This window comes from Trichechus manatus, unplaced genomic scaffold, assembly GCF_000243295.1.
Source record: "Trichechus manatus latirostris isolate Lorelei unplaced genomic scaffold, TriManLat1.0 scaffold00349, whole genome shotgun sequence".
NCBI classification, from domain to species: Eukaryota; Metazoa; Chordata; class Mammalia; order Sirenia; family Trichechidae; genus Trichechus; species Trichechus manatus.
The window spans coordinates 603,515-616,282 of NW_004444285.1; the positions used below are offsets into that span (position 1 = coordinate 603,515).

Sequence of the window (12,768 nt, forward strand, 5' to 3'; positions counted from 1 at the left end):
TTTTGGCAGAAAAGCCAGAGCTGAACCGCAGCCTATCGCTCTTGAAGTCGGTACAATTCCTGTTTCCATGTGTATCCTGGGGTGGAGGTCCAGCCCGAGAAGAGACGGTGCCATAGGACGCAGAATAGGAATCACTGGTGGGGGCCTTGGGCTGCTAGACAGTGGGTGACAGGTCACTCAGAATCACAGAGTCTTATCAGGTTGGGCGGTAGGAATCTGCGAGGCAGGGGCTCTCAGGTGAGATGGAGACAGAGGCTCGCTGAGGATGGGAAATGAAAACAGGAACTCCCCAGGTAGTTTTGCTCCCCACGTCTGATCTAAAACCTTGGATGTAGACAACTACCCACCCATTTGTTCAGCATGAATGCAGTAGTGTTCCTGTGCCAGGTCCTGTACTCAGCCCTGGAGGTGCAGACTAGGGCACCATCCAACCAGCTTTCAGGGAGCTCCTTGTGGGAGGAGGCCAGACACCCGAGAATGTCGGGGGGCCAGCTGAGTGAGAGCCGGGGAGCACCCAGAAAGGAGGCCTGAGGCCGAGCTGGAGCTGGCTACAATGGTGTGTGGCATTCCAGGCCAAGCAGAGATGCCTACCAGCTGGGGACAGGACAAGGCGGACCAGCTCATGGGAACCTCTCTGTACACAATGGCCTTTTTTTTTTTTTTTTTTTTGAGCAGTTGTTACAATATATTTAATTAAGATTTTTTTAAGATAAGTATCGCTTTTGCTGTCAAAACTAACAACTGAACATCATCCCTAAGAAAAATCACTTGAAGTTTTGCAGGAAATGGGAAGATAGCCACTTTTACAGTCAGTTGAGGAGTTAACAGACCTTTCTATAAGCACATATTAGGTTTTCAGAGGTATTCTGAAAAGCTGGGGATTCAGCACACCTCACATCTCAATTCAGACTGTGTTACAGGCTCTGTAGCTTCCAGCTGGGGTATGCAGGGAGTTCCATTTCCCTTTCTCAATAGCGCTTACATTGTGTCTTATATGCTTGCTTGTTCACTCACTAGAATCTCAGGTAGCAAAGCAAAGACACTGTCCCTGGGTAGCACAAATGGTTAAGTACTGGGCTTCTCACCAAAAGGTCAGTAATTTGAACCCACCCAAAAGCACCTCGGAAGAAAGGTGTGGCGATCTGCTTCCAAAAAAATAAACCATTGAAAACCCTATGAAGCAGTTGTACTCTGACACGCACAGAGTCTCCATGAGTCAGAATTAACTTGACGGAAACTAGTACAAAAGTAGAGACTCCTGTCACGAACATCTTCTAAAACAGGACTGCCCTGCTTGGGTGGGCGGCAAAGCCAAAGGAGAGAGTAAACAGCGCAGGATAAAATCAGCCTGATGGCAAAAGTAAGACTGGGCTCTGGGGCAAAACAGGGTTGTTTGCCCAGAACGAATTACCAGAAGGGATCAAAAACAGCTTGTTTTTCCCACAGTGATAATCACATGCTGCCTGCTTAGAATGCTTTCCAGAAATGGGTTAAAGACCTTCCCACTGACAAAACAAAGCTGTGTGTTTACCCAGGGCACATCTGGCCCCTTAGTCTCAAGGACACAGACAAGAAGTATCCCAGTCTGATCAAGGTGGTTTGTGGAGGTCATACAAAATGTCCCCCTGTGTGCATAGGGCAGGAACACTCAGCAGCCACCAGGGGGTAGTAAGCAGGGGACAGATACCTTATTAGGCATGGTGGATGAGACATTAGCCCACCCCTGCCTCTTAGTCCTTCAGCTGTGGCCAGGCAGGAATCTCTGCCAAAGCCAAGCAGTTCCAAGTGTCAGAACAGCCAGATGCATACTCTCTGGCCCCCAGGGACTACAGTCCTCTGGGAAAGAGCCAGCTGTTCACAGGCCCAAGTCTCAGAGTGTGCAGGGCGGGACCCCTGCACCCTCTTGGCCAGGCTTTTAAGGGAGCTGTTCTCTGCAGATCCAGGAATGGGAATTCCTGGGGCTTCCTTTCCCATAGAACCCAAAGGAAACAGAGAGCAAAGTCTCAGGCTTGGTGCACAAAACCCACTGTTCAGGGTCCCTGTGCTGTGCTGAGATGGGCTGCCTAGGCCTGTCATGCAGCCAGGCTTCTTGCTCTTGGTCTGGGGATCACTGTGGCCAGGCACAGGCCCAGGCAGCAGCTCCCCCTGCTGAGACCGCGCTTGTGTGTCTGTGTCAGCCTCTCTGTCCACCTGTCTGCAAGGGGGTGGGGGCACGGGACAAAGCCATACTAAAAGGAAGCTGTCTTGCCAGGATTTTTCTCAGCCCACAAGCCTCTTTCTAGAATGGGCCCTTCAAATACCATGGACCCAGGGCACACTGGTCCCTGCTGAGTGCAGATCCCCAGGAAGTTCCAGCAGCTAGGATCTGGCTCCTCTTGGCCCAGATTCCCCAGAAAGAGATACTGTTAGGATTCGATGGTGGCATAGCCCTTCTTTTCTCCCCTGTGGGTCTCTCCCACCTTCCCACCCCTCCCTCTTTCATAAATATGTAGGACCATTTGGGAGTCCAGGTGGTGCAGTGGTTAAGGGCTCAGCTGCTAACCACAAGGTTGTCAGTTCAAATCCACCAGGCGCTCCTTGGAAACCCTATGGGGCAGTTCTACACTGTCCTATAGGGTCTCTATGAGTTGGAATCGACTCAACAGCAACAGGTTTATGACCATTTTCAATAATTTAATTTGCTTTAAAATAACCTGACATCTCTTCTGTCATGGATTGAATTGTGTCCCCCAAAAAATGTGTGTAGCAACTTGGCTAGGTCATGATTCCTCGTATTGTATGATTGTGTTATCTGATGTGATTTCTTTATGTGTTGTAAACTCTACCACTATGATGAGATTATATGTGATCTCCTCATGTGTTATACATTCTATCACTGTGATGAGGTTGACAAGATGAGGTTTATTGACAAGATTAGTGTCTTAATGCAATCTCTTTTGAGATATAAAAGAGAGAAGCGAGCAGAGACACATGAGAACCTCATACCACCAAGAAAGCAGTGCCGGGAGCAGAGCGCGTCCTTTGGACCTGAGGTTCCTGCGCAGAGAAGCTCCCAGACCAAAGGAAGACTGATGACACAGACCTTCCTCCAGAGCCGATGGAGAAAGCGTTCCTCTGGAGCTGATGCCCTGAATTTGGACTTGAAGCCTTCCTTTGGAGCTGATGCCCTGAATTTGGACTTGTAGCCTACTGGACTGTGAGAGAATAAATTTCTCTTTGTAAAGCCATCCACTTGTGGTATTTTTGTTGGAGCAGCACTAGATGACTAAGACACCATCTAAGGGATCTGCTGTTATTTAGAGGTTAAGAGTGTAGACACTGGAGCAAGACTGTCCGGTTGTAAAACCTGGCTCTGCCACTTATAAATGTGTGACCTTGGCAAGTTACTTGTTTCCATTTTTTCATCTGTAAAATGGGGATAATAATAGTTCCCATCTCTTAAGGTTATTGGGAGGTATATTAGTCAGCTTTGCTGCAGTAACACCCAACACCAAAAATCTCAGTGGCTACAACAGCATTTACTTCTCTTTCATATTGCATGTCAGTGACTGCAGGCAGCTGTGGGCTGCCTTATGTGGCCCTGATCCACATGTCTTCTCGTTCTGGATCCTTAACTCAAGGAGCTGCCCCTACTTGGGACATGTTATTCTAGAGGTAGAAAAAAGCATGAGTGTGTCTTCATGTCCACAGACATGCAGTTGGCCAAGGCAATCAAATGGCAAAGTCAACATCAGTGGGATGGGGACGTACTTCTCCAGGAGGCACTGAAATCACAAGGCATTGGGGAGGAATGTAAAATCCGAGAAGGGGTAGCAAATGCTGGGGAACAACTATTCCACAGGAATACTGAGTGAAGTGTTTCAAACAGTGCCAGGCACATAAGAGGCATTCAGTAATGTTGAGTATTATTACACTAATAAGTAAACTGAGAGCATAAAACCCTGCCTGTTTTCTCTCCCTCTTTCCTTGTTTTCCCCTTGGTCTCTATTCATGGCTCGTGTTTCTCTCCATCCCTACCTCCTACTCTGTCCACTCTTGGCCTCCCACATCCCTTTATTTCCTCAAACTTTCATCTTGCTCTCTTTTTTTTGGTGGCATCTATCTTTACCCACTTCTCAACCTTTCCCATATACACATGTCCAGGCCCTCTGTGGCTGGCCTACTTGCTTTCAGGCACAGGAAAATGAGATCATCCACCCTCATTTGGTACATGCAAAGAAGTTAGTTTGAACTAATGACTGTCTTACTAATAAAATAGTTTGGGGTAAATTTTATCTTCTTATTTTAATGGAGATAGAGCAAACAGTCCCAGCAGGGCATTTGTCCTCTTTAAATTTTCTCCTCAACCATGCCTGGCATCTCTGACAACTGTCTCCCCTCAACCTTCTCCAACCACAATCATCAACACGTTGTAATAATTTAATAATAAAAGTAATAACAATGGCTCATATTTCCTATGTGTTGTGCATTGTGCTGAGTGCCTCATCTCATTTCATCTTTCCAGCAATCCAGATATCATCCATATTATAGACTTTACAGTCCTTGTCCAGACCTCAGGCAGTGTCATGCTTTGCCATCTGTAGAGGCAGCTCCCTGCCCAGCAGAAAGCCCCTGCTATACAGTCTGCATCTTTGATCTAATCTAGACTGTCATCAACTTGCTGTGTTACTTTAGGCAAGTGTCCTTTTCTAAGCCTGATTTTACTGCTCTTTTGAGACATATATGATGATCCCTGCTTCATGAGACTATACTAAAGCTGAATGACTGGGGGACAGATGTAAAAGCACTTTGTAAACAATAAAGCATCTTATAAATTCATTCATTCAACAAATTTGAATGATTGTGTATTACCTGCAGGGCATTGTTCTTGGGCAATGCAGAGACAGCCAAGAACAAAAGAGACAGATCATAAGGGGCTTCACATGTCATTGTAAGGCCTTGGGCTTTTGCTCTAAGTGAGATGGGAAGCCTTCGGAGGGTTTTGAAGAAATGAATGACATGATCTGACTTGAGTTTTAAGAGGATCATTGTGGGACTGTAGAAAGACCAGTGAGGAAGCCAATGCAATAATCCAGACAGGAGATGACAAGAGACTTGGTGGAGGTGTTGAGAGTGGTTTGATTCTAGATACATGTTGAAGATTGGGCCAACAGAATTTGCTGATGAATTAGATGTGGTTTGGGTAAAAAAGAGAGACAATGATGACCTTAAGGCTTTGGACCTGAGCACCTGGAAACATGGCATGGCCATCCAGGTTAGGAGGTGAGTATCAGGAGTTTGTTTGGAGGCATGCTAGGTTTGGGATGCCCATTAGACATGCAAATGGAGATATTGAGTAGACAGGTGGATATAAAGTCCAGAGGTTAAGAATATTTCCATCCCAGGGTCTGACTGGAGTTACTAATTCAGGAGTCTTCAGCAAAACAGGTGGTATTCGAAGCCATTAAACTGGAGGAGTTCCTCCAAGGGAGTGAGGGAACACAGAGAACAAGTCAGAGAATTGAGCACTGTTGGCAAAGGAGGGGTAGCCTATAAGGTAGAAGAACCAGGAGAGATCATTACTACAGAGAAACAGGGTGGTATGTGGAAAATCCAGTTCTGGGTCTGCCACTGTACATTATGCAAACTGGGATGGGTGAATTTCTTCTCTAAGCCTTATCTGTAAAATGCATATGATAATTCTCATCTTGTAGGATTCTTGGTTTTGGGATTTTTTTTTTTTTTTTCTGTTGTTGTTAATTAAATAAGGTAACTCATGAAAAATATCGGAAACAGCTTAGGCTCTCCACAAGTATTTCTTTATAACGAGTGCTCAATATTTGCAGAAAAAAATGAAGTTTCGAGATGGGCAGGCTTGTGTTTGATTTCAAAAGCTCTGACAGTCCTCGGTTTGCAGGCTGTACATGGAGCTGCTCCACCGCAAAGGGAACTCGCCACAGGAGCAGTGCTCCTTCCAGGGGTGGGAGAGGACAAGGAAGCAAAACTACAGCAATACAACCTCATTCAGGGGGCCCGGGACCATAGAGGGGCGCTCCGCCGTGCGCCTAGAGCGGCCGCGGCGGTGCCGACTAACGGCGCGGCGCTCACTTCCGGCGAGCCGAGTGGCACCCAGGCAGCCAGGGCGGTGGCCGCACCGGGAGTGGTGAGTAGCTCTCAGCGTGGGTGCCCCGCGGCCCGGGCGCTCGTCAGCTTGACGGGCCCAAGCCGGCCGCTGTGGGGCGGGGCGGACTGGGCGGCGGCGGGGCTGGCGCCTTTAGGCCTCGGCTCCCCGCGTTGGGCCGGGCCTCCGGGAGCGGGCGGGCGGGCCCGTGAGGAGCCGCCTTCGGGGGCTCGAAGGGGAGGGTTCTTAACCTGGGTCGCTGCAAGTTGGCCCAGAGCGGACAGAACTAGGCCCGTGACTCCCAGCCCTGACTCCTTCCATCACGTAGCTTGAAGGGGCTTATGCAGCACAGGGCTGTCCACAGCGATTTGCAGATACCAGCTCATTTGAAGTTCTAACGTCCTGGACGTGCTTTGTGATCATCCCAATTTTATGTAGGAGGCAACTGGGGCACATTATAGTTACCCAGGGCCTCATTTCTCTAGCTCCAGTCACTCAAGTTTACGTTAGGACTCGCACGTGCTGTTAGTCGCAGCCCTGAAATTGGCTTTCGAAGATGTGGCTTTGAATATCACTTCTGTCCCTACAAGTCTGCAGTCAGACGCAAGAGGTTGGGAACCTGGCCGAAGTCCTTGACTACCTTTATGCCTCCGTCTCCTTAGCTGTTATAGGAACATAATTGCACAAAGCTGCTGTGAGAGTTAATGAGCTAGCACCAGATTAAGGTAACACACTGTCTGGCTCATAGGCTACTTGTCAGCCTACCCTCATTTGTAGTGTTCTAGGTAGATAGTCTCAGAGTTTCATACCAGATTTGACTTCACCTTAACAAAAATATTTTTTTTTTTAAATGTGTAATTATGGTTGTGGCTACTTTTTGAACACCATCACTATACATAACACAAGTAGATGTTCTGTAAATATTTGCTAATGTTAAGGAATGGGTAATAGTCTAATTTTTTGTTGTATGCAGTTTGCTCTTTGCAACATTGGCCATAATTATAGCAGGTATAATTATGAAATATTCAGATAAAGTCCTTCGCTCTATCATATATGGAGTCTCAATTACACAGTAAGGTGAAAGAAAGGCAAGAAAAATAAGATAATTTGTGTTTTCACTTGCTTGTATGCAGAGAGATCCAGGGTAGTTCTCATTTTGCCCGAAGATGTGGAAAATAGTTCCCATAATTACATCACTCTTGTAGTCCTAGCTTCTGTCACATTACTACCTATTTGGAATTTGGGTTTTGTTTTGTTTTGTTTATGGCAATTATTTTGAACAGCTTCGAGTCACCCTTATAAATAAATTGTTGTTTAGCTCCCTCAAGTCGCCCTGGACTCATGGTGACCCCATGCACAATGGAACAAAATGATGTCCAGTCCTGCTCCATCCTTACAGTAGGTTGTGGGTTGAACCATTGTGATCCATAGGATTTTCATTGGCTGATTTTCGGAAGTAGATCACTAGGCCTTTCTTCCTAGTCCATCTTAGTATGGAACCTCTGCTGAAACCTAGCAGACAGGTGGTGACTGTGCTTGAGGTGCGTTGGCCAGGGATCAAACTCAGAATTCTCGTGGAAGGCGAGAATTCTACCTCTGAACCACCATTGCCCCTGTAAATAAATAAGTAAAATTAATTTATTTGAATTTTTGCAGTATTTGGGTCTTTTTAAACTTCTGTGCTAAACTGTTTCTTTCTCTTTTTCTGGTGTTCTACCTACTACCTTTTTTCCTTAGTCTTCATTCCACTAACTCATAAAAATTCTTTTAAATTTTTCTTTCTCCATGCAAAAACAATCCTCTTGTTTCAGGTTTTCAAAGAATTATCCCTCTTTCTTGGATCATTAGAATCTAGAAAAAAAATAGTAAGCATCTCTTAACCGACATTTTTCTTATCCAGTATTTGCTGAATAGACTCACAGGAAGCCTATTATAGAATAGTTTCTACTTTCAAAAACAATTTCTACTACAAAGTTAGAGTAAGTTGTCTTCTGTAACTGTGAAAATAGAAGACTAAACAAATAAGGACCAACAGGAATGTTCATAAAGTAGTATGATTTGTCCATTCTTTTCAAGTTTGGACACGTTAATGAGATAGTCACCAGTAAGTGAGTAGAAGTTTAACTTGGTATGTAAATAGTAAAACAATGATATTACCCCAATTTTGATTGTCTTCTGGAGTTCTTCTGTTTCTATTAAGATATGATATTCTGTCTCTACCTTTTAATCCTCCAAAATTATATACTCATTTAATAATGCCTAATAAAAACTTATGTTACACCTAGTCACTTTTCCTCACTCTTCAGTGTCCTGTCCCAACAGTTGAAAACTTCAAAAGTAAATTCAGTCAAAATTTGGAGACATTTATGTATTGTTTAAACTCTGGAATTATTAGAAATATTTTGCAAGTATTCCCCAGAATTACTTGTTCTCATTTGAATTGAATACACTTTAAATATGTATGTAATTTTGATGGGCTGAAGAGGTATTAAAGTTGACTGATGAGAAGATGATTTGCTCTTTGTTCTCCTATACACAGAAAATTCAGAACTGCAGCCCAAGGAAGCAAAACAACAACAGTGCAGAGGAAGACAGGAGACTTCGTTTAGCTCTTCACCATGAAGTTAGGAAAATCTAAAGGGGCTATTTCTCGGAGCTCAAGCCAAGGAAAAGCCTATGAGAACCAGCGCAAAACAGCACGGCCGCGGCAGAAGTGGGGAGTGGCTGCTCGATTTGACTCAAGCTTGAGTAGGCTGAGAAGAAGCTTGGATGAGAAACCCTATAAGTGTATTGAATGTGAAAAGAGTTTCAGTCAGAGTTCGACTCTTTTTCAACATCAGAAAATACACACTGGAAAGAAATCCCATAAATGTGCTGATTGTGGGAAAAGTTTTTTTCAGAGTTCTAATCTCATTCAGCATCGGCGTATCCATACGGGGGAAAAGCCCTATAAATGTGATGAGTGCGGAGAAAGGTTTAAACAGAGCTCAAATCTCATTCAGCACCAGAGAATCCATACTGGAGAAAAACCCTACCAGTGTGATGAGTGTGGCCGATGTTTCAGCCAGAGTTCTCACCTCATTCAACATCAGAGAACCCACACAGGAGAGAAACCCTACCAGTGCAGTGAATGTGGCAAATGCTTCAGCCAGAGCTCTCATCTCAGGCAGCACATGAAGGTGCACAAAGAGGAGAAACCTCGTAAAACCCGGAGCAAAAACATCAGGGCAAAAACTCACTTAGTATCATCTTGGAAAGCTGGCACTGGAAGGAAGTCAGTGGCTCGTCTCCGCTAGATGAAGGGCACTGTTCAGCCCTGTTAGAAAAGGCTATTGCTTTTAGAACCGGAGATGCTTTGTAGTAGAGCACTTAAATACTGGATCCTTTGCTAGCATTGAGACATTGGGGCTTTAATAACATTATTGGGCTGAAAGAAACTACACGAGTCCAGCTGTTCTCATTCCTTTTTTTAATGCGACTTCGAGCACAGAGAGCTGAAAACATTTTGAGAGAATACAAGATCCTTTCACCTCGTTTGAAATTGCTTCTCATCATCATTTTGATAAAAACCATCACGTTTTGATGACACGTGAAAGTGCAGGAATGTGATTACTCAGTTTTAGGACTTATGTGGGAAGGAGTAATTGAATAAAAGGAAGCGAGATTTCCATTAGTTTTGGAGTTCATATGAGGAGTTTTTATGTTTATAAAGTTTTGTAGTGTAATAAATGGTTTATAATATGAATTGGAGATTCAACGTATAAAAATGTGTTCTCCTTCACAGATTTTTAATCAGCAAGGCCCCTCACTGTATGTTAGGTTTCTTTTATTTCTTCCCTTCTGCTTATGGACAATTATTAAAGGAGTAGAATTTCCCTGTTTATGGACAATTATTAAAGGAGTAGAATTTGCCTGTTTCTCACCAGATTCTTAGTAAACGATCTATAGAAGCCAAAACAAGAACTGAATTAGACCACACATCTTCTATTCCTACTAATACTGTTCCTTGTGGCATTACTGCTCTGTTCTTGTTTTCCACAGTGGTGATGGATTGACATTGATCCATCCCTGTGCCCTTGAACTTTTGGCATTATCTTGTGCTCTGACAAACTGAGCCAACCTTTTAGATTTACACAGATAAATATTTACTGTATTTTACCAATACAATCTCAGCTTGCTTCTTACTAATTAAAATCTACAATTTACATGTCTCCCTGCCTTCCCCTATGAGACCTTTAGGTAACTGGTTATCTTAAGCAAATGTCAACAGCAAAAATCATTTAATTCAAGTGCCAGTGCATTGTAGCAGTTTTGAAATCTAAGTTCACTTTTTCTGCATTACATGAATTGTTTAAGAAGTCTAATAAACCTGTTAACTTCCGTCAGAACAGGGCAGGTGTCAGACATTCTGGTCAACATTCAGCTCAGGTTATAATTTCTATTGAATGCTAAAATTCTCATTTTTTCTATCTTTCATAATCATGAGTTCTTGCTGTATTAATAACAATTATTCATAAAAATAAAAAATTGAATATTTTGCATACCACCACCTTCTGTTTCTTTTTCTCCTGAAAAATTGTTTTAATGGGTTAGACTCGGGCCTACAATCAAGCTTTTTGGTAGAATCACTTGTTTTGCCTGTTATATTTCCTCACTTTTGAACTTTGCCTCCCTCCTGGCCATTTGATTGGGTGCACGATCATAAAAGATGGCTGTGTTGACAACAGTTTTATCCAATAGGGTATCTACAAAGTATGTTGTAATTTGGGTGATTGCAGTTATCTTTTACAAAAGACTTGATCTTTGACTGCTTACCTAGTGTTCTATTGCTCCCAGCCAGTCACTTTATTGCAGGGGTGTAACTCTGGAGAGCTTTTTAGGATCTACCATCAATGTTATTTATAGCCAGTTTGTGTCCAGAGTCTGGCTACTACCAGCACTACTTTCTTAAATTTCATGAATGTGCCTGTTTGACAGCAACTTTTTTATTCTGTCAAAATAATAAACCCAGGCTTAGTTACGGAAAGGATCTATTCAGGAAGCGATACTACAAGGGGGAGGAGGGACTATTGCAATAGTGCGGGGCAGGAGGGATACTGCAATAGGGAGACCTCTCCAACTGTAAGATCAACAAGCATCTCAAGAATCAGAGATGAGAGTAAAGACTAGAAACCAGGCGTGGGGAAGTGGAATGAAATGATGTGATCAGATAGTAAATCAGAGTGTTTTATGCTGAGGCCAGCCTAGTCTTCAGGAGGGACCCTTAAGGAGGGGTTGCATGTTGGCTTAAGGTGAGAGTGGTCTAAAGTTCAGGGACTGAGGGAAGGAGAGAAGCTTAAAGTTTGGTTAACAAGCATTTTTCTGGTTGGTCAGTGAGGACAAGCAGTTCAGTCAACTGTTCATGAGGCAAAGAATGGGAATTTGGAGGATCTGTGTCTGGCTTTGTCATAGGTAAAAAGGGGCATCAGTCTTATCTAAATCATATGGGGAAAGAGGTTATTTACAGTAATCCATTTTTTGGAACACACGGTGGGAGGACTTCTTTGACCGCTGGTGTTTTCCAGGATCACAGAGTTCAGGTAGAATTGAGCATTGTCAGTTTCACAGTTTACATTTAACCTGAATAGACTTCCAAATCCTCCATAAAAATGAGGCAAACTGTCTTCAGATTTTGATGCATTCTCAATTTGACTATGGTTTGCATTTCTTTTTAGAGCCCTAAATGGAGAGGAAATAGATCAGTAACGTTTATGGTAGCTTTCTGTGGTCATGTGCCACAGTAGCACTATGGTAATGTATCTTTTGAGATAGAAAAATCATAGCTGCTTTAAAATAACTAAAGGAAATATTCCCTTACTAGACATTAAATATCAATGTAATGTGAGTTTGGTAAGCACTTCGTCTTCTCATTGTACTGAAATATGCTGCCCCCAACAATGTTCTGCTGAGTTTCCAACATAACTCAGGTTTACCAAGCTCTGAATCCTTTATTCTACTTTCAGGTTCCATTCTTATAAAACCTTTGGGCTTTTTGGTTGGGGAAAATAAAAAAGCTCCAAGGTTATTTTTTAAGAAGTATCGCCAAAATTCCTTCCACCCTAAACAAGTAAGATGTAGTATTAAAAATCACTTGGCCAATATGGTGCTATAGACAGAAGCATCACGCCATCCCTCCACAGCAAAGATCCTAAAAACTAAGTCAAACAGATATCAATCCTGAAACCCTAAGCATCGAATAAAGAGATAAAGAACTCAGCCAAGCACTGAAAGGAATAAGAAACTGATAGAGAACAGAGAGCAAGAAGAGATACATGCATAGGTCCCCTATTGGCTAACACAGCACAGATCTGCCATCTTGGACTCCTATCGGAGATTGGCAAACAGGGAGTATGAGAAAGCAGCTTCACAGAGCCTCCAGCAGGAGATAGAACAACTGGTAACCTGAGACATAAGCTTTCCCACCCCCTACCCTTCTTCACCCCCATTCGGCCTCCTCTGCTTCCTGCAGCCACAGTCTCTTGGGCAGGAAGCACAAGCTTCACCCCAGTGCTGCTTGGATTCCACCCGCCCACACTGGCCAGCTCCCTGAGTGCCATTTATTGGCTGCTGGTGTTGCTATTTGCCACTTCTTTGGATTTCTTCATTACCTCTCACCACCTAGCCGTCCT

The 12,768-nt window shown here is 43.7% G+C and overlaps 1 protein-coding gene across 2 annotated transcripts; it reads left to right on the forward strand.

Annotated features, from left to right (window-relative positions):
* The first annotated feature begins 6,101 nt into the window (after window positions 1–6,101).
* ZNF22 (zinc finger protein 22) lies at window positions 6,102–10,643 on the forward strand. 2 transcript variants are annotated; one of them, XM_023725667.1, is made up of 2 exons: window positions 6,102–6,142; window positions 8,640–10,643. In XM_023725667.1, exon 2 carries the CDS (start codon window positions 8,719–8,721, stop codon window positions 9,394–9,396), a length of 678 nt encoding a protein of 225 aa, XP_023581435.1. In that variant the 5' UTR covers window positions 6,102–6,142; window positions 8,640–8,718; the 3' UTR covers window positions 9,397–10,643. The 2 variants fall into 2 exon arrangements, with proteins under 2 accessions (XP_023581435.1, XP_023581436.1); XM_023725668.1 differs by lacking the exon at window positions 6,102–6,142 and adding an exon at window positions 6,333–6,825.
* Window positions 10,644–12,768: the final 2,125 nt, after the last annotated feature.

What these genes read in the sequence shown, in the direction of transcription:
- ZNF22 (XM_023725667.1), top strand. Translation starts at nt 8,719, where the DNA reads ATGAAGTTAGGAAAATCTAAAGGGGCTATTTCTCGGAGCTCAAGCCAA.